Source organism: Crocodylus siamensis, chromosome 4 (genome assembly GCF_052110815.1).
Source record: "Crocodylus siamensis isolate JL-2025a chromosome 4, ASM5211081v1, whole genome shotgun sequence".
Classification (NCBI taxonomy): Eukaryota; Metazoa; Chordata; order Crocodylia; family Crocodylidae; genus Crocodylus; species Crocodylus siamensis.
In genome coordinates this window covers 152,484,514-152,506,654 of record NC_143398.1, presented here as the reverse complement: position 1 = coordinate 152,506,654, position 22,141 = coordinate 152,484,514, and the positions used below count along the sequence as shown (strand labels likewise).

Below are 22,141 nucleotides of genomic sequence, written 5' to 3'. Positions count from 1 at the left end.
TACCAAAATTGTAAAAAATTAATTTGATTAAAACCTCAACTTCCAGCTGCTGATGCTGTGAATATTTATGCATCAGTTTAGCTTTGACTATGAATAATCTGACTAAAGTTAACAGAGAATATTCACGCAAATAAAGTTATGCTTAAGTGTTTGCAGGATCAGGCCTTTGTCCTGTTTTTCTTTTTTTGCTTATATTCAAATTAAAACAAACAACCATACAATAGAATGAATGCCAGTTGTGGAATTTAAAATATGAAAAGCAAATTCTTATTGAATTTTGTATCTCAAGCAGGAGAGTCGGGGCACCACTCCACACCTTTTTTTTAATTTGGCATCAGAGTGGTGGAGAACCACTGTTATGGTGCCCCACCTTGCTTCTTCACTTTTCAACCATGATGCTGCTGTCACCACCAGGTAAAAAGGAGTGCCTGGTATACAACCAGATTGGAAAGAGATATGCATGCACATGCCTGCCTGCATTAAAATTATTTCATAAACCTAAGCCAGGTAGGCACCCCACCCCCTCCCCCCCCATGCCACAGCCCTTCCTGGTTCAACCCTACATGTACTTCCTGGAAACGAGGCAAACAGAACAGTTCTACCAGGCAATGCAGGTGGTGCAATGGAGGTGCTTATCTCAAAGCTGTTAGCTACCACCACTTCTACCTGATGGAATAGTCCTCCATGCCTCAGTTTCCAGGAGGTGTGTGTGTGTGTGTGTGGGATCAGACTGGGAAGGACTATGCAGGAGCAGGAGATTAGAGGGCTGCATTAGAGAGTTAGATAAAACCAGTGGAGGCAGCAGTGTCAACTTGTCACAGCTACTTCCTCGTTCGACTCCAATGTGCTTCCTGGAAAATGGACGTATGCACGTAAGTTTCACCTGGCCACAGCCAGCATCATGGCACCCCAACAGGTTCTCATAGCACCCCAGCCACAAAATGACTGATCTGAAGTCAAAACAGCATAGTGTATTTTTTAAAGGCCTAATGCCAATCCAAAGAATTATTTTTAAAACAAAAAGTCATTTAAATTTTGAATTAACAAAATCACCATGATCAAATTATCCTGAACAATGATAAAGCAGTAAAGATTCCTCTAACCCAGTGGTTTCCAAAGTGAGGTGTGCAAGACGATCCATTGGGGTGCAGGAAGAAGAAATAGAAGTTCTAATATTTATTTCTATAAACATACATATATTGGGGGTGCGTGCTCAAAGATTTTTTTACTGACGGGGTGCGCAATCAAAAAAGTTTGGAGACCACTGCTCTAACCCATGAATTCCATCTGTTCACCCAAAATTGTCTGTGTGGGAGACAGTCTGGGGGTCTTCATGTCTTATTTTGTGTTGCAGTATATGACTTAAAAGATTCATAGTGCAGTGGCTGACATGACAAGTAAAATGGATAATATAGGACTGAGTGCTGGATGGCCTGAGATTTGTTATACTTAGGACCTCCTTCTGCAATCCAGTTTGTATTTGTCCTATACAATTTCATTTCAAGAACTTACTGAAGGATTGTGTTTAACCTTAACATGTTGTAACACACTTGGGAAATTCTAGATGCAAGTCCCTATTGGTGCAATTATTTCTCCTCCTGTATGAGTCTGTGTGTACAGATAAGGTCTTAATAAAGCCAGACTGACCTGTCTTACATTGTCAAGAAAGACGCAAAAGAAGATTAGCCTACCAACTAGCCAGACAGGGTATTAAGGGAAGGAGAGCAACATTTTACACAAGCATAAACATCTCTACATGGCTCAAGATAATGAAGTCAGATCCAAGTTGTCCAACTTCCTCTTATCTGATGGCCTATGCTTCAGTTGCTTGTGGGACAGTCACTGCATCATTTTTGAAGAAATTGGTACAAACTCACACAAATATGGTTAATTTTAAAGAATACTATAATAAGTTTCTCTAAATTAAAAACATCAGATTTCACATATCTCTGGCCTTAGTAATCTGCCTGTTGTCCTTTTAAGCAACAAATATTTAATACTGATGCAGCTCCCACAGTGGTGATGGCACTGACCAATAATTAATTGTTTTTCTTGGGACACCTGCCTCAGTTCATGTCACAAGGCCTGCTGCTAAGAATATTAGTTTTTAATCTTCAAAATCAGATGTTAAATTATGCTTTATTTTAGTTGATGAGTTATGTTCTGAGTGCTTCTCGAAATTTCCTTTGGAAAAAAAAATAGTGATAACATATACAACTTTCTCCACATCCAAATCAAGAAGTTCAGTAGCATGCATTTTGGTGCCAATTGTCTTTACTGCTGGTCAAGATTTAGGAGAACATTAAGTGTCAGTATCCTTGGACCCAGGCTTGGGACACAGAGAGAAGAAGGATATGTTCTCAGGAGGGATTACACAAGCAGTTCTAGGGTTTGTGGTCTCAGGTCACTCAACTGTCACTTTATAGCTGGATTATGGGCACAATTAAAATATTTTATGATCATGTGCATGTCCAAGGGCCTTCTCCAGCCTTGTATGAAACCAGTATTCCCTAGGCTAAATAGATGTGAAGAGAAGCATTGTAAGTATCCCTCCCAAAATGCCATCTGTGAATAGGAGGCCTCTCCATTAGATAATTTCCAGGGCCAGTCCCTGCCCCTCCCACCACACACAGGTTTGGGAAGGGGAAGAAGTTTCCAGCACCAAGTAGCTCTCCTGATACCAAATCCATCCTTTCAAATCAAGGAGTTATAACATTCATACAAAATAACTGTTTCAGTATTACACTGGGGAAAGAGGCAAATCTTTTGAACAGCCAAAGTGATCATAGTATAAAATACACTCCAAGCAAATCTCAACTTCCATTAAAGAGTAGAGTCAAGACTCAATTAACTTTTAATGCAGAGGCAGGCAACCCTCAGCACAGGTGCCAGAGCACTGGCAAGCAAAAGGATTTTGCTTGGCATGCAAGCTTTGGGGAGGATGGTGGGGAAGGGGCTGGGGCTGTGCTGCCATAATAAGGCAGCACAGCCCCAAAGCAGACCCCTCATGGCTTCCTGTCAAAAACACCCGCAACCTTGGATTTGTAAGATGTTGGCATACCATGGCACTCCATCCCAAACCGTTGCTGACTCCTGTTCTAACGCATCTCCATTCCATGAAAGACTAGTGGCTGGGAGGCACAGCAGTGGTGGAAGCACAGTGGCAAGTAGCAGGAGTCCAGCAGCAGTAAGTGGGGGAGCTCTCACAGCCGCCACTGGCACTGTCAGCAGTGGAAGGGTGGGGGGAGTGGCGAGTGCCAACAAAGGGTTGGTGACCATCTGTAGCCACCACCGGCAGTGGTGGCTGTGGCCAGCAGGGATTGCGGACTGCCCGCAGACACCACTGGCAGTGCTGCTGGCGGGGTGGCAAGCGGTAGCTGCCCACAGGCACTACTGCCAATGTCAGTGGCACCTTTTTGTAGGGGGTGCACCACCACACGCACGGGGTGCACATGCACCCAGCATGCACCCCCCTACACATCACCCCTGCTCCAATTCACAGGCAGCTACAAGCTTCAAGGAACAGAGCAAGATTTCAAGTTTCCAAGATCCATGTCTTACCTTATATTTTTCATTTGCAAATAATACAGAGGCTCTATGGAATTTGCATAGTGGATTCTTGGGGTCAATGTTAATAGCTTTATTTAATGTATCCAGGGCCTTTTCAGATTTTTTCAGTGCATGCTGGACCTACAGTGGAACAGAGATGACATTAAATAGACAAAGAGAAAATCTAAGAAAACATCTGACTTGCCAGACTATTACAATATACTTGACTAAATCTGTTGCTTTTAAAGTACAATTCTTAGGACTCAATATCTAAATAACTCTTTTATTCCTAAGCCAGACTGAAAAATGATCATTTGTCTTTTACTGCAAAATGCCACCACATTCTAGAAGTAAAAGGAGCTAGGTAAGTGGTTGATGCCCTTTGTTGTCATAGTGCAGATGAAACACAGTACTAGCTGATGGCTACATAATCAACTGCCACAATTACTTGTGGACCACACACTGCAAAACATCAATATATAAAAGCAGCATTATAAAGGAGCATTTGCCAAGTGATGTTATTGTATGTTTTATTCACTGGCAGAGGGACTGACCTATACAAACAACAGAACAAATTTTTAGGCAGCTAAGTTTTGATTAAACTAAAAAAAGTCTTAGATACATCAGCCAGTATCCTCTGACTATTTCACTGTGCAGAGGAACTGACAGAACTTGCTAAAATGCAGTTTTAAAATTAAGAGTCATCAAAAGTACAAGCGACAGAGGTGGACAGCAGGTATTCAGGCAGTGAAACCCAGAACCTTATTACTGCAAAACGGGGAGCTGTGAAATATCAGTCAAAAGCCTAAAGTGCCAATACGAGGGTATGTACCAGCAGTATGAAGAGTCTGCATAAATACTTAGTTCTACTGAACTTGCACATACAGACCTGATTCTCAGATCTCCAATTCCACCCATGCATATACACAAAATGCTCAAATGGCACATGGGTGCTAGAAGTTTGGGAGCAGGACAAGCAATCTTGGACTAGTGGTGGGTATCCTCCTTTACCCAGTGGCTAGGAAACACCACAAGTATTCACAAGTCCTTGTCAGCTGAATAAGCACAAGCACAACATTTGTACCCTCATAACTCAAACACATGATAACACAAGCAATATCAATGTTCCAGCAAGAGTGCAGATGTTTCTACTTGCTGACTGCAAGTAAATAAGTTTTGACACAAGCATAAGGACAGAGTCTTCCCTAAAAAATTAGGCACAAAAGCACTGGCAGAAGGAGGACAGAATTAAGGGCAATTACTTACTACTCCAATGTGACAGAGTAGGACTGAGCTCTGAGGATTGATATCAAGTGCTTTCTGGAAATGCATTTCTGCTAGGCTGAATTTTTCCTGTTTGTAATAAATCATTCCTAGACCATACCTACAAATACAAAAACAGATTTGTTAGATAAAAAGTGAAATTCTATCACGAATTAAATTCCGTCACTAAATTGTGGACTGGCAGAAGGAAACTAGCCTTTGGCACATTAGAACAACAGAAATATAAATATTTGAATCATACAAGCATAATCATACAAAAACTTATCCAGCAAAGTAGTCTGAATAACCAAAGTTACCTAGCAGCAAGTCACAGATGTAATATTCTGGCATTCAAGTGATATAATTATACTGCCAAATTAAGCTTACTTTCCCACTAACTATACCTGAACCTAAATTCACTGACAACATGAGAGCAATGCCACAGTTATCTTACATATCAGCATCCTTAGATCAGTGCTGAATTTAGTCCTATACAAAGGTGTTCATTTAGGAAGGTTTTTGCAACAAGGGAAAGCTTACTTTTTTATATAACAGACATTTATGCTCAGAGACACTGGCGCATGTTTTCGCTCACAGTAACCTCTTTATTCACAAATGCCTTAGCCTCTACTGAGGAGCAGTAGGGTTTTGACATCAGTTCAGTCTTTCCAGATGGAAGGTGAATAATTGCAACTGTAGCATTTAATAGATCAGACCAAATTTCCTTTTCTGAAGTTAGGCACACACGCACACAAGCTATATCTATATCTATTTAATATGTAGATCTAATATAGGCGGGGTAGGGGGGAAGGAGCAGGTTTTCCAGCTTCTGCTTCCTCTGTACAAAAAGGAAATTTATTTCCTACATATGGGGACTTTTTACCATCTTGAACTTTCCCTGAGCCTGATGAAGAGCACATGAGCCTGAAAGCTTGCAGAATATATAGTCCACTTGCGTGAGCTGACAAGTTCCTGGTACCATATATATATATTCATTTGCAATTTCCTGGTACTGTATATATACTTGTTTGCAATTTCTCAAATGGTCTAATAAAAGGTATCATTTTGGAACGAAGAGTTCTAGATTTTTCCGTGTGTGGGTAGATGTAAGTAACTTTAGAAAAGGAAATGTATATCTATAGATACAACCCCCTAAAGAAAGATACAGACATCTTTCTCTCTCAATAGATAGATATACAGTACATCTCCATTTCCTTGCAGTACCATGTGTGCATATACATTTCACTCACCTGGCACATACACTTACATACTACTGAAAAGAAACAGACTTGAAAATTCACATTATCCAGGTTTTCCTTCCCATAAATTCCCACTTTGTTTTAGTTCTCATCTTCTCTATGTGGATCGTAAAACCTCAGAACTTAGCAGGTTTCATGGGTGGGGGTGGGGGGGCAAACCCTGTACCCAACCAAATTTGGATCATGATCCCAGGCTCCCTTTGTACTTGTAAGTAGCAAGTTCCCACAGCTGGGACTCCATTAAGCTGTGGGTTGGTCAGCACCAGGGCACACCTGGCCACATATTCAATTACTGGCATGATAGGAGCTAACAAAGTTGTTACACATTTTCTGTGGAATAACTGTGGCTTATTCCTTGTTCTATGATGCCATTAACTGCTTTAAACATGTGGCTAGGTTACACCTTAAGGCTGCTTACCAACATAACCTCCCCCACCCCCCCCAAACACACAAAAATTGATTTACTTTAAACTCTGCACACCGCTGTGCCAAGTCCAGCACATGCCCAGAAGAGGCACTGCATTAGTGGACCCAGCTTGCCCAACATCTGTAAAGATCAGGTGCTTCAGAGTGGTTTTTTTGTTGCTTTTATCTAATAGTTGATTGAATCAGCTATTGGCTAAAAGCACACTGAAGTGCCTGATCTACACAGACACTGTGGAGCCAGGTTGAACTAACACACTGCCTCTTTTGGTAAAGCATGTTGGTTTTTTTCCTTCACATCTGTCAGCAGCCAAAAAGGGCAGATCTTGGCCAAAGGCATCACAGGCTCCTCCTCAAAGAGTCCTTTTTCAACTGGATTCCAAGTCAAAAGGAAATGAGGGCAGGCTGTGGAATACACTTGGATACTAATGTCCAAATAATCTAGGTTACACTAAAGCAGCTGTTCTCGACCTATTAGACTCAAGGCACCCCTAAGAAAGTGTCAGCCTTTAGGTTTTCAATTGACTTTTGACTACAGAAAAATAGGGTAATTCCTCTGTTGCAAAAAGGTTGAGAATCACTGCTTTAAAAATAATCATTTTTTTCTTTTAGTATTTGTCTAGATGTAGTCCACTCTTGGTAACTATTTAAATACATTCTGCTTCAGAATAACCATAATACAGCGTTACCAAAACAGGCATCTCTTAGATGCCTTTACACAGGTATCAGGTGTTTTTTAAAATGTATGTATGGAATCAAGTAATTATCTGACAGTCTAATGACATGAAGATACCACTTCAGAAAGCAAATCCCAGAAGTGACATGAGCTATGATGAAGTTCTCTGAAATTGCCCAGAGGTTCTAGTCTAACTACCCGGTAACAGCCTAATAAAGCAAGGTTCATTCTGACCACTTTTGGGAAGATATGCCTGCCTTTTCATCCTCTCAGCAAAAGGCATCATTAATCCAAATGAATCCCAAAAGATCTTAGTGCCAAGCTGAAAGACCTTAATATGTCCAGAGTACTTCATTTCACTTTAATTGGAATGCCTTAAGGGAGAAAAATCAGCAAGTGAACATTTTGTTTCAACTGGAAGCCAGACCACCTTTGGGAGAAATTGTTTGCGATTTAAACGCAACCTTGTCCTTGTGGAAAAAGGAAAGCAATGGGAGGGAGGAAATATGGTCACGAACAGTTTGCAAGTCTCTTATAAGAGTGAAAAAAAGATATTGCTATTACAGCAGCTTCTTTCCTAGACAGACAGTGTAAGGGACATGGTGCTAATGTATTTAGTGGCAGGACTAGAACCAGACTATTTACCGCAGAGTGCTGAAAAAGCTCAAAACTTGAAGTTGCATATCTACCAACTTCAGTATGCAACCTACTGCTAAACAAGTCTTTGTACTGGGGGACTGGAAAGTAGCCAGTGTAATACCAATCTTTTTTAAAAAGGAGTTATAGTGGAGAACTAGGGAACTACAGAATAATAAGCCTCACTTCTCTCCCTGGGAAACTGGTTGAAATGATAATTAAAAAAAAAAAAAGGAAAAAACAAAAAAAAAAACCTGTTCATCATCACATGGAGGAAGAATCACCATGGCTTTTGACCAATAAATATTGGTTCCACTGCAATCTACTAGCGATTGAGAGCCTCAAAAGCTTATGGATCATGGTGCTCTGGTTGACAGAGCATATCCGGAATTAAAAAAAAAAGGCTTTTGACAAAGTCCTGCACCAAAGCAGTTAATGAAATGGAGCTGTCCTGCCAATAGAGGTGAACCCACTCATGGTTCTGTAACTGGGAAAATGACAGGAAACAATAGATATAAAGGGTCAGTTCTCATTATGGATGGAAGTAGACAGTTGTATCCCCCAGTGGTTTGTGCCATTTTACATAAATCAGCAACAATTTGGAAAGGGCAGAGTAAGTGAGATAGCTAAAGTTTTCAGATTAAATTATTCAGGATAGTAAAAACCAGAAGGCAACTTAAGAACTGAAGAAGGATATTACAAAACTGAATGAATGGGCAACAAAATGGTAGATAACGTTCACTGCTGATAAGTGCAAAGTAATATATACTTGGTGGGAGGGGAGAGAGGAGAGGAGAGAGGAAAGAAGAAGAGGTAGGTGACTAAAGAGATCCCTGGGCTCCAAAAAAAGTCTTGGAATTATTGCAGACATTGTTCTTGGAGAATATGAGCCTTAAGTTCATCACCAACAACAAAAAACACTCAGAATTTAGAAGGAAATTAAAAATAGCAACAGAAAAGGTCATTATACCACTCTAAAAATCCATGGTAAGCCCACCTTGCACATAGTTCTAGACCCCCACTTCCAAAAGGACACTGTAGAAACAGAAAAGGTACAAAGAAGGGCAACAAGAACGACTGGAGTACGAAAGGACTTTCCTTGTGGTGAGAGACTAAATAAGCTAGGACTTTTCAGCTTAGAAAAAAAGTGAGAGGGGGTGAGGGAGAATATAATAGAATTCTATAAAATTATGGCACATAGGAAGTGAATAGAGATTTCCTAAATCTCACACAATAGTAGAACTAAGGGACATACCATGAAGTTATTAGGTAACAGATCTGAAAACAAACAAAAAATAAGTTTTCACACAGCAAGTAATTAACTTCTGGAACTCACTGCTGCAAGATGTTAGAGTCCAAAAATTTAAATAAGTTCAAAATAATACTGGACAGATTCATGCAGTGGACACGGACATGAAACACGACAGTTGGAGGTATAATATCCAAAGGAGGACTTCCTAGGTATTTGAACGCTGGAAGCTGCTGGGGGAAAGGCAGAGGACAGATCAGTGCGGACAGGCCCTGCATAAATACTTTTTTCTTTTTGCATCCACTCTGTCCCACTGGGATACAGAATGCTGGGTCAGATTACAGGTCCATCTGTCTGATATGGCAATTATGATGTTTCTATCCAGAGTTCTCCCCACATTAAACCAGTTAAATAACAATTAAGAGCCCAAAGAATGAGAGGGCTCCTGCAATGAAAAGTTAGTGCATGTATTCCATCAAGGAACTTAGCCCTGTGTGGTGAGAAAATACATGGTGACCCTGTACTGAGGGACTATGAACAAAATACAACTGCTACATGCACTTAAAAATGGGTAGGAGTCTTGCTCTCTATCAAAAGAAACAATTTAAATGTATGGGACTGTCAAAAACTACAAACTGGGCAAGGTAATGTTGTTCCATTCAAAAATAAGTTAATCTTTCCCATATGGCTCAGCTTTTCCTTATAGAGGCCTAAGTCCTTCCTACAAAAATAAAGGTTTTCTAGAAGCCTTTGTATCAAGATTTCTTGAGCCAGTTGGCATCCGGACCATAAGGTCCACTAATGTGGAGTCTGAATTAAATCCCCCCCCATTTTTAGGTGATTACGTTGCCTCTAAGCCAGGTCTAGGATTCAAAACAACTGCCTGCATTATGCTGAGGCTATCTATTCATATCATATTTGCAACTTCCTAAGGACTTCTCAGCATCTTTAGAATCAGAGGAATTAAAGCATATATGGAACATGTTCATCCAAGACTGAGGACTCACCCTGTCTGGGAAGAAGAAAGAGCGACTTGTTCATCAGTGTAGCAAGTAATTCCACAGTACAGCGGTCTCACTTTTGAAAAGCAGTTGTTGGAGTAACTCGTTTATTCATGGACCAGTTTTGGTCATATAACTGCTAGTTCAGCTGATTCATTAAAGGCAGTGATTCTCAGGTAAGGTACCACAGCACCCTGGAGTGCCTTGAGATCTTTTCAAGGGTGCCACACTATGCCACACAATATTAATACCATTAGATGTACAAATGTGATTCACAAGATAAACCTAGAGATTTGAAATAGTAAACCTTACGGTCAAAATCATTCTGACCTGTTGCTCTAGTTCTTTTTTCTGTAGTAAAAAAAGTGAAAACAAAGGGCTAGCATCTTCTGAAGGATGCACTGAGTCTAACAAGATTGAAAACACTGACTAGTAGGTAGGACTATACAGGTAGTTAGATGTTAGATACAGTATCATGGTATTTCAGACATTAAACAACTCTTGTCAATATCTCAGACAGATACTTTTCTGTTTCCAAGAATCACTGCCAAGGCTGTTTACCACCACCCATATTTTTGGGGCCTGGGATTAAAAGGCAAAGTGTGTCATGCACACAAAACTAGCAGCTCCAAGATCTACAGTCTTATGCAAGACCAAGTTCTGGACTACAGTATGGCATCTATTCAAGTGTGCTTCCATGTTGAAACCATGTTACTAGATTATTGTGGGTAGAATGGAACAGTCCTGCAAACTTGATAGGGCTAAGGTTTCTGGTAGTCTGTCATACTACAAAGGAGAAGTTGATGGAATCAGGCATGTGGAGTGATGGACAGAAACAAGGTACAATAACCTAGCATTCTTTGACACCTCCTTACTCTCGTCTGAGGACAGTTCATACAACATAGTTACAGAGCACTGCCCTGGCTTTGAGTCGTGTAAGGCAAGATAAATACACTGCTGAAGTCCAGGATGCTCCATCGTCTTCGAGTACTACAAATGATTTTTCCTTGTTTAAAAACTCAGCCCTAGAATGGTAGAGATGAAGAATGTAATGCACAGCCTGTGACCTGCCAAGGTAAGGTTCCTCAAAAACAAGCCTACCATCACAGTAAGGTTGAACTACTTCTCTGCTAGTACCTCAAGGCACTTAAAAGGTGTTTAGGACTACAGACAATTGAAAAAAAGGACTCTATTGGAAACATGAAATTCATGCATCTTAGTTATTCCCTGCAAGTTAGGTGGGCTGCTACATGGAAATATGCATCCTAGAGGTAGAAAGCCAAGAACCATTCCTCTGGATCAAAAGATAGGATTACTGAGGCAAAGGTTACCATCCTGAACAGGTAAATGAATACACTGATAATTATGTGACAGCTTCCTCCTCTTAGAAAAATATCCTTTCCTCTGCTATTTAAAACAGTTCTAATGTGGTTCAGAGTGACAAGAGACTCCACTTTCTGATATCAATCTTATAAGAAAAGTCCCTGAAGAGAGATAGGGAAGCTCAGTAAAGGAGAAGAGTCTGGAACTTAATATTTAGTCTGTACGAAGCCACCTACCTTTAATATTGTTCCAGACTTAAAAACTTTTCCACTCACCTAGAATCAATTCCCTTTCCTCTCCCCCTTTCAGAACCTGCCTGTTTTTAAATTTAAGTGAACTGTCAAACTGGTTGCCTTGAGGAGAACATTAGGTATATTGATTGTGGGTCTTCTATGAACACTGTTTTCTCCTTGGCTGTAAACATGAAAGTGGAAAAAAAATGTCAGACATCTGAATTGTTTCCGTTTTGAGTTATGGTGTATATTCTCCTAGTAATCTCAGCAATGCACCCAAATCTTCCAGTGTGTGTAAGGAGTCACTGGTTTAGCAGTTAATAGGGTAGAAGCCTCAAAGAGTAGAAAGAGCTTTTGTGTTCTAAAATCTCATGGGGAATTCCCAAGAATTGCAGCTGTGGCACTTGTCTCATTACTGCAGTTGCCCTTGACCTTGCTGCAATGTCTGAGTCAGCTATTGCAGCATATTGTGAAGTGTGTGCTCACAAAAAAGCCTATGATTGCTGAAGTGGCTTACTCTTGTTAATATAAGGTATCAGACTGAGGGCAAGTAATCATAATAGGAGAGGAACACCTGATAGCTTACGATCCATAGCTGAAGGTTGGCAGAGAAGCAGCTCTTCCTTCCTTCTCAACATGTAATTTTCTTTACTTTTGGAGAGTATTTGCAGGCTTATTTCCTGCACTTTTACTCCTAAATGGTAGCAAGTGAGCCAAGTATGGGAAGACATATACAAATACTCAAAACCTGAGAAAGGAACTCTGTACCTTTTATGAGCCTTCTTTGATGTGGAAGTCTCTTGTGTCTGCTACTATATCTGTAATGATTCTAACAGACATTGCCAGGTTATCTGGTAATGAAGTATATACAAATTAGACCTTTTGCAATTTTTTTTCCAAGCACAAACTCTAGAAGACTCTCTAGTGTTCCAGCCATTCTTATTATAGGTGACACAGAAAGAGCTTGTGGGCCTTTAAATGTAATGTGATGGGGCAGAGCGACCTATAACTAGTAGAGGAGGATGAGGATTTAGCAGTTGGGGTACAATTGCAAGATGCTGATCCTTGGAAGCCCGCAGTTGCAATGACCAAACTGAAGATGCCCCAGACTCTGGTAGGCATAAACTCTCCCAGAAAGGGAGCATAATATGATCCTGGTTTAAGTAAGCTTTCTAATATGAGGAGGTCAGTAAGAACAGGAGTGACATCCATACACAAACTACATAGGAATTCCAAATGCCGAGGATAATAGAGGAGACTCAGGTAATGCACATGATCAAATCCCTTGTCCAAAAAAAGCTGATACCAAGGAAGCTGGTATTACTGACATTAAAATTAAAGCCCTCCATTACAGAACAAAAAGTAATGACTACATTGGTAAACGACCTCTAATATCAATATCAAGAGTGCAAAAAGATGTGAAGGTAGCATCCACAGCACTGGCATGGCTAACCAAAACGGGGTGTTCTCTAGCTAGTACCAGTGAGAGCATCAGTTAAGATGTTAGAGGTATCACACTCAGGCTTCGCAATACTTTTAGATGAAGTTGAATGAGCAGTCTCTGTTATTACATTAGAAAATCCCCCAGTGAACCACTCCTATGCACTTTGAAAATATAGCAAATAATCCTACTCCCTTCTAATGACGTTTTAGAAACTGCTGCAGTTTACAAAGCTGTAAGAGCCAGGAAACTGGTAGTGAAGCTAATACTCTCTTAGAAGAAGCTGCTCTTATATGGACAACTTATTTATCCAGATCAGAAGATTTCAGAGGAAAAAAAATTCAAGTGAGCTTCACTCAGAGATGATTTAAAAAAAGTGGAATATTTGCTTGTGATATGCCCCTCAATTAAACAAAAGCAAGCATTTTGATTTGCTGCCATTAGTGGTGTAAAACACCTCACCTAAGGGACAACAACAGTTAAAAACAGACTAGGTTTTTTTGCTTGGCCATGAAGACTGAAAACCTAGTACCAGGAAAAATGGCTAAAGCACTTCCAGAAAAACAGAAACAAAAAGCCTCCTTATCACCCGACCCCCGCCATGAATACATCTTCATTAAAACAGTAACTACCATAAAAAAGTTAGCTACTTAAGCACAATTTGAGAAAGGTGAAGAAAGAATTGGGAGATGCTCTTCTACCTTCAGGAAGTAGGCATGAGGATACATAGATGTGGGCCACTGGACACAAGTGACCAAAAGATGTGGGCTTTGATACACGTACAAAGCAAGAGGGGAATATATATAAACAAGCTTTCAAAATGCTTATTTCTCAGCTGTTAGAAATTTTTGGAAAAATGTTGCACAGATAGGAAAACTATTACGCTTTTGTGGCACAAATATATGTAAAGCACCGACAACAGTGAAATTACCATGGTACTTTCATTGCAACTGAAGAGGCCATATCTGGAGTAGTGTGTCCAGTTTTGGGTCTCCCACTACAGAAAAGATATGGACAAATTGGAAAGAGTCCAGCAAAGGGCAACAAAAATGGTTAGGGACCTGGGGGCGTAAGACTTCTGGAGGAGAGGCTGGGGGAACTGGGCTTTTTTAGTCTGCAGAAGAAAAAAGACTGAGGGGGGATTTAACAGCAGCCTTCAACTACCTGAAAGGTGGTTCCAAAGAGGATGGAGTTAAGACTGTTTTCAGCAGTGGCAGATGACAGAATAAGGACCAATGGCTTAAAGTTGCAGCAAGAGAAGTTTAGGTTGGACATTATGAAAAAAACTCTCACCTGGAGAATGGTGAAGTACTGGAACAGGTTAACTAGGGAGGTAGGGGAATCTCCATTCTTGGAGGTTTTTATGGCCCAGCTCAACAAAGCCCTGGCTGGAATGATCTAGTTGAGGATGGTCCTGCTTTGAGCAGGGGGTTGGACTAGAGGACTTCCCAAGGTCTCTTCCAACACTAAATTTTCTATAATTCTGATTCAAGAACATGATTGATACTTTCAGCTTCCCATCTATTGAAAGTGACTGTCAAGTGGATGATGTAGGGCCCGCACTTCCCCCGAAGACAGGTAAGGACAGTAAAAAGATTTTCATTGAGAACTTACTCTTAAAATGAAAATCCTATCAAATGTAATGGGGGTGTAGGGGAAGGATGAAAGAAAAAAAATCAGAAAAAAGCCATCCCCCTTTCCATATAGCACAAAAACCGTAGGAATGTGGCCAAGAGGTGAAGCAATATGTTATAAAAGAACAGAGACACTCCTACAGCTTTGCTTTTTTCTGTCCTTATATACTACTATTAATATACTGTCTTGGCTAGCAGGGACTAGCAGTGGAAAAACAGTAGCAGTTCGGTAACCAAAAAAACCCACACACATAACCAAACGGAATCTAATATTATATGCAACACCGTGAGGAGAAGGCAACAGCATGTAACAAAAAGTCCAATTACTGTTCAAGAACAAAACAGATGACTTATTAGATTTCTCCTTGTAACATACACCAAAGAATTACACAAGTTCCTGATCACAAAGATTGGAAGACTAGTACTCTAACAGTAGTTAGCAATAAGATACATTTCTTCCCCTGATGGTTTTATTAAAGCATGCACACTTACCATGCATTATAGTGCCTAGGATTGACTCTGATTGCATTTCTAAAACAAGCTAATGCTTTGTCTAGTTCTTCTGTTAACACAAACTCATGGCCCAGCAGAGTATAGGCATAAGCATAGTTTGGATCAACTTGAATGGCTCTTTGGAAGAACTTGATTGCAATGTCATGTTCCCGTTGCAAGCTGAAACAGTTTCCTGCAGCACACCACGCCTAATAAAACAACATGACAGAGTTACACGAGTCCCTTTGTATGACATCTGGTCTATATTAAACTGTCTCACTTTAATATTAAAATCTATGGAGGTGGTGAGCCTTGCCTTAGAAGTGGTTATATCTCTGTCACTGCTCAGAAGAAGCAATACTTGTTTAAGTAAAATATTAGATATATGCATGTATCCAATATATTAGATATATACATTTAATTCATGGGTCCCAAAGCACTAAGAAAACTGTTTAAGCCTCACTCCTGCCAGGCGGATAGGATTGGATGCATTATATAGCCAGGGAAACCAAGTTGCAATGATTAAGAACTCTAAAAGGACATACAGCAAGCTGGCTGCAGTTAAATACTACAGTGATTAAATACCACAGAGCTTGTAAGACAGCAAAGGCACCCAGGTAGAAAAGTCAGTAGTCAGGTTCCTCTGCCCTTTGGCTCTCTTCACCAGAGCAATGAGGAAACCACATAGGGAGATCTAATTTTGACAGTCTCTGATCCCAATCCTGTGCAATCAACCAGCATCACAAGGCTTTATGAACTCATAAGCTCTGATCTCCTGTTGTGCACCAAATCCTGAACAATACCACCATTTCTGTTCTCTAATGCTCAGAGGCTCTGTTTCTCCATGTGGTTTTCGGATTCTCTAGCTGCAGTTAGCAGACATTTTGCTTTATATTAACTACTCCACATTTATTCTTTGCTGTCAGGCCCTTTATGATGCTTCCCATTCTCATCTTCCCAACTCCTAACACCATCTTCCTTCCCTGTGCCTACATGTACTGTTTCTTTCCTACAGCCATTCCTGTTCTCAGTCCTCCTCTCTCATCAATGCTCCACAATCTTTTAAATCATTAACTGAAATTTTCTAAATTCAAATAAAGTGCAAAGGAAAAAACGAGACACCAATATAAAAAAATAGACTATCCATAATACAAGGTGTGCATGGTTATGGATGCCATAGAGTTCATTCAAGTGTGCATAACATTTTGCACATAATATATGATCATGTGTCATGTCATTGTGATCTTTTCTACTGCTTTCCCTCTTAATGCATCTTTGCAAACTTAAGACTGTAAACTTTTTGCGTGAAGTACAGGGGTAGCACAAGGATGCTAAGTTAATTTAATATTAATACTGCAACAAGTTTCTATAAAAAAGAATTTAAAACTAGTGGCAGAAAACAATATCCTACCATTTAACACTCTTGCCCATATACTGATGATAAATGAATATAAGGGGGATTTCCCCGAACTAAAGATGCTGTAGAAATGCATGTCACTATTGACAGGTTATAGATTTCATCCCATTTCATGTAGGACAATATGCCTACATTTTCTATATCAGTTACAGACATCAAGTCACCAGGTAATCTAAACGCCATTCTAGTTTTAAACAACTATGAAACTGTCACATGAACATACCCAAGTTAAGACTGGAACAAACTAAGTTCTAACTCTTGAATCTTGCTACATACAGTTACCTTCTTATCAAATATTCATCACAGCAGTATGTTATACCTCTGGTGAATTTTTATCCATGTCTGTTAAATCCTTCGAAAGGACAGAAAGAGCAACATCTTTCTGCAGATGCCACAGCGTTGTAGAATAAATCTCCATGCCTTCTACTCTGTAGTTTTCAATCCTCCTTACTTCCGAGAATATCCTCTCAGCCTACAAACACACACACACGCACAAAAAAAGTGAAATTCTGTTGACCCAAACTGCTTCATATATCAGTTTCAAATCCAGCATATCTACCTTCTATCCAAATGAAGAAAGGACTAAAGTATATTTACCTGGGACAAATGAAAATCTATTATTAGCCCTCCCCAACAGCTTGTTCAGATTAGGACACTGTTTCCATCCCAGTACATAGAGTGAGAAAGTAACACTGTTCATAAAAATTGAGATTGAAGTCTATATGAATCTAGAAGATATTTATGTGGTCTAACCACATCAGCTAGCCATTCCACATATACTATATCTCAAGGATTGTATTTCTATATTATCAAAGGCCTTGCTGGCAGAAGGCCCTGAGCTTTTATTTTCAACCCACTTGGCTCTTGCAGGTATTTAAGGAAAGAAAAACAAACCAAAAAAAACGAACCACTAACTCAAGAACTACTCCATATATTAAAAAAGGGGTCATGCCAGTGCTAGAAATAGTAAGTTTGATCAAATAAAGACAGGTAGTTATGGGATTGCTTTAAATAGTAAAAAAATGCAGACTTTTTGGTTCATTGCAGGAGGGGGGCAGAAGAAAAATTACTTCACTCTGAATGATATAAACTGCAACTTGGAGGGTTTTTTTGTTTGTTTTTTGTTTTTGTTTGCTTGTTTGTTTTTTTACAGATTCCAGATCACAGTCTTCAGATGAATAAGGGTAGAGAATTGGTAAGAAAGGCTTTGAGAAACTGCTAAGGTCTATAGCACAGTCTTTTATGAAATATCAGTGGCCATACATTGAGAATGTTTTTTAAATCATGTTTGTACAAACAGAGGCTAGGAGAAATTGCTCTGTTAGTAAACAGTATATACCAGTGACATTCAACCTTTTGTCCAACAGACCAGATGGGCAGTGCCCATTCCCTCTGCAGGCTGGATCTGACCTGTGGACCTAATCTGCCACCCAAGACCTGCCTTATCCAGTGGTGTTCTGGTGGTGGGATCCCCTCTGGCTGTGCAGAAGGGGGCAGGCCAGCCCAATCCAGCTGTACCAGGGAAGAGAAGCTTGGCCCAAGAGGACATAGCCCAGCCACCATCCAGCCCTGTGTGGGAATGGCCCCACCAGCTGTGCAGGGGGAGGGGGCTGGGCCTAGCCCTGGCCCTACAGGGGGCAAGGGGCAGGGCCTAGACCTGTGGGGGAGGTATGGGCCAGCCCCCAAATCAGCTATGAGGAGGAAGGGGCCATGACCCAGATCCGCAGGGGATGGGGAGGAAGGGGCATGGCCCAGGCCTGAACCAGATGTACAGGGGGAAAGGGGCATGGCCCAGTCCCAACCCCACCATGCAGAAGGAAGGGGTGGGTCCTGGCCCCCATCTGGCTGTACTGGGGTAAGGTCCTGGGCCCAGCTTTGACCCACTATGCAGGGCTTGGAATCTTGGCAGCAGGGAGGGTGGCAGAATTAACCGTCACAGTTCCCCTGCCAAATTTCCTGACCTATGGGGAGCCCTGCAGGTTGGATTCCAAGGCTCTGTGGGCCACATTTGGCTTGTGGGCTGGAGGTTGAGCACCCCTGGTATATACTGATGCAACTAGTATTCATCACAAGGACTTTAATAGCTTAATTTGAAAAATTACAGTTGCAGTTTCAATGATCCAAGATCATCTGTAATGTAATTCTCATAATGCTCATTATTATAGAGGCAAATTTTCATGAGGTCTACTGCCTTCAATAAAACCTTATGAGTCAAAACATTTTGTTCTCTATTACATGCACATGCATGTTTCATTCTGAAGGATCCTTAGCTCTTCAAAACTATAGGATTTAGCACAACTGAAATGTGGCCGTCTCCAGAATTGAGGATAACAGCCAACTGGTGGCAGAGACGCAGGAGTGGCAAGTAGGGAAAATTCTGGGGAACTTTATTTCCTCTTAGCAAAAGGTTTCAAAATATCTTTAAGAGTCTAAAAGTAGGCAGAATTATTTGTTCTAATATAAAACGAGTAAGGCATCATCATCAATGCAGATTAAATTACAGACCACTCCAACTGTAGCAGACGTTTTAACCTAGATGCCTATGCAGCTAAGCTACCTCTGGTTTCACACAAGAAGTCTGTAACTTCCACGCAAAGCTGTGCAAAATAAAATTGAAAATAAAATAGCAGGAGCAATCTCTGCTCTGTGCCTACCTGCATATACTCCGCAAGCTCAAAGTAAGCTCTCCCAATTTGGCACAGCACCCAGCCAGTGTTGTAGTGGTGAGAAGGTAAATGGCTTAATATATTTATCGCTTCTTTACAGTTGTATGAACACAAGGCTAAATAACCTTTCCCCATATCACGAAGAAGGCTCATCAAACCTTCTAGGAGAAAAATACAATAAATAAAAGGGACAAGAAAGCTAGAGAATTACTTGTCTGGAACTGCTGTTCCCTGAAGCTATATATTACAGCAGTCACCACTCTAGGTCTCGCAAGAACAAAGACCAATTCAGGAACTCACAAAACTACAAGATTATGAACTACTACTTCAGCCATGAGATTTTGTATAGCAACACTATGTGGGACTTAAGTTCCACTATCTACAGCCTTCTTTAAAAGCCAAATACAGAACATACGTGCATGCAAAGACAGCTCCATAGTTAATGACAAGTTGAACTTTACAATTACATAAAGTTTTAAACCATTATTATGTATGTACTGCCCAAAATTACTTCATTTACTCAAATTTTGGGGGGGGGGGGGCGTTATTCAGAGTATGTCACTTAAAGGAGCATGAATCATGTATTAAAATAAGTCCTTTAAGAAATCCAACAAACTCCCAGATAATGTTTTTTGCCCTGAACAGTCTTAATAGTTTAGGAGGAGTTTAAGTATATGGAAGTCAAACTTGCTGAATGCCACCTACTGACATTTAAGGAGAGAGAGAGAATTAAAGGCCATTTTTTTAACTGAATTTACACTCCTGTTCTCAAATGGACTGATGCAGAAGTAGCCACAGGAAAGCCAGCAACATCTGTGAAGCCAAATTGCCAGGAGTCTCACACTCTTCCCTGAGGCTATAGCAGCAATCCTTCTACTGCACCAGATCTATTTCAGGGGAATGTAGATGACAGAAGCTAGGGAAAACTGGCAAATATACCCTAGCTACTTCTTGCAGAAATAGCACAAAATAGAAACCCACAGAATATAATAGTAAGCTTGCCCTTAAAATATTACAAGGCAAAGAAGGTAGATGAAATTTACTTTAAAATAATTAGAAACATGCTTCGGTAACATCCTTTGTATTTTCTTAAGTATTCATGTATGAACTTTAAACAAAAATCCACATGCATTTCCTTACAAGGAAGCTTCCAGTAACTACAAAACACAGGGAGTGGAGTTCTTTAAAGAACACCACACAAATCCATGTGTAGGGACCCAAACGTCTTAACTCTCTCAAGTTATACCTTGATGGAAGAAATTTAGGGGGCAAAAAAGAACTTAAATCCATATAAACCAATCTGGATCTATAAAAACACAATAATTGCACTGGTGTCACTATAGGGTAGAAGTGGGGCAACTCGTTTGTCTTAATTGTGTATTTGCATATCTTACGATACATTGCTTATTTAACCTCAAAACTGGATGCCTGCAGCTTGTTTTAGGAATAAATTACAGACCTTCCCCACCCCTCTTCCTATTATATTTTCAACCTTACATGATACTAGGGGTACACCAATAGAGATTTTGGGGGCTGATACAGATAGCTGATTTTTAAGAAGGCATATCGGCCAATACCAATCCAATTGCCAATATGCAGCTCTGAAGCTTGAAGAGCACTGTCCAGCTACTAAGTCTCTTGTGGTGGAAGAGGAGGGGGTAGGGAAGTGGCCCATGTGGTGAGGGAGGAGTGGGGCTGGGGCAGGCGCTGACCAGCTAGGGTGGGGTGGGGAGGAGCCACAGCTCGTCTGAGATTCAGCTCCCACTGCTGTGTGCACCATAGGAGAGCATTGGGGGGGGAGCTGCAGCTGCAGGCTGGGTTTGGTGCTATTCCAGGCTCTTCCTGGTGGAGACAGAGCTGGGCGCTGGTGGTGCTGGGAGTGGGGCTGCAGTCACCCCAAAATTTGCTGTAGGCCCCCCTCCCCCGAGCACTGCCACCTCCCACCCCAAGCACAGCCCAGCCTGCCCCCCTCACACCCGTGCACCCGGAATAACCCCGCACAGACCTAGCCCCAGCCCCAGCCCCAGCCCACAGCAACAGGTCACCCTACCCATGCCCTGTGCAGATCTGGGGGCACATGCCCCCCACTCCATACTTTTGAGATGGGTGCAGTTGCAGAAGCCACCCCCTCCTTCCCTGTGCCCCCACACCCCACCCCCTGCCCCAGTCCCATTCCCTCCCTCACTGTGGAGGCTTCGATTTGCCCCACCCCAACAGACATACCAGCTGCACACAGCTCTCTAAGCTGCCAGGCCATGCTCCTTGCTGCCTACGTGCAGTGAAGTGGCTGCACACATGCATGGGCATTGTTGCCCAAGTTATTAGCCACATCAGGCCAATTTTCAATACAGTCAATTTTCTTTATATTGGTGCTGATCCAATATTGGACCAAAGCATCAGTGCACTGCTACATGATACTGATCAATATTAATTCAAATTGAAAGCAGTTTTATCCAGGGCTATACACCTTAGTCCCCAGGTTGGAGTGGGAGTACAAGGAAGGAGTCCTTACAGATATTTTGTAATCACATATCTGCCTTAACAGAGGGGGGAACACTGATTTTCTTTAGTGTCTGCTCTATTTCCAAGCATCTTTTTGGGCAATATTTTAATTCGATCATTTAAAAGCATGAACATACAGCCTCACATTTTGTGCATAACTATGTGCACCTAAAAATAAGACAGACACTTATTTTATTCTGGACCATTACCTGTGTAAAACACTTATCTACCTGTTACCTATAGTATAGATTTAAGTGAAACTGAGTGTTCCATATTTATGAAGTAGCAGCTTTAGCCAGTCTTCATTCTTATTCAACTCTGAGAACACGCGCTTTAGAAGCGGACAATACTTTCCACCAAATCTTACACTACAACTG

At 41.0% G+C, this 22,141-nt stretch overlaps 1 protein-coding gene across 4 annotated transcripts in view; it reads right to left on the bottom strand.

Moving 5' to 3' along the window:
• Positions 1–22,141, bottom strand: part of CDC27 (cell division cycle 27) — an 85,877-nt gene that overhangs the window by 9,815 nt on the left and 53,921 nt on the right. For 2 of the 4 annotated variants that reach the window (XM_090044188.1, XM_090044190.1), the window contains exons 12-16: positions 19,251–19,423; positions 16,916–17,068; positions 15,180–15,388; positions 4,816–4,933; positions 3,562–3,690 (exon numbers count right to left, since the gene is read on the bottom strand). In XM_090044188.1, coding sequence (XP_089900314.1) covers positions 3,562–3,690; positions 4,816–4,933; positions 15,180–15,388; positions 16,916–17,068; positions 19,251–19,423 — 782 coding nt within the window. The remainder of the gene's footprint in view (positions 1–3,561; positions 3,691–4,815; positions 4,934–15,179; positions 15,389–16,915; positions 17,069–19,250; positions 19,424–22,141) is intronic. The other 2 variants (XM_090044189.1, XM_090044192.1) reach the window with 1 other exon arrangement.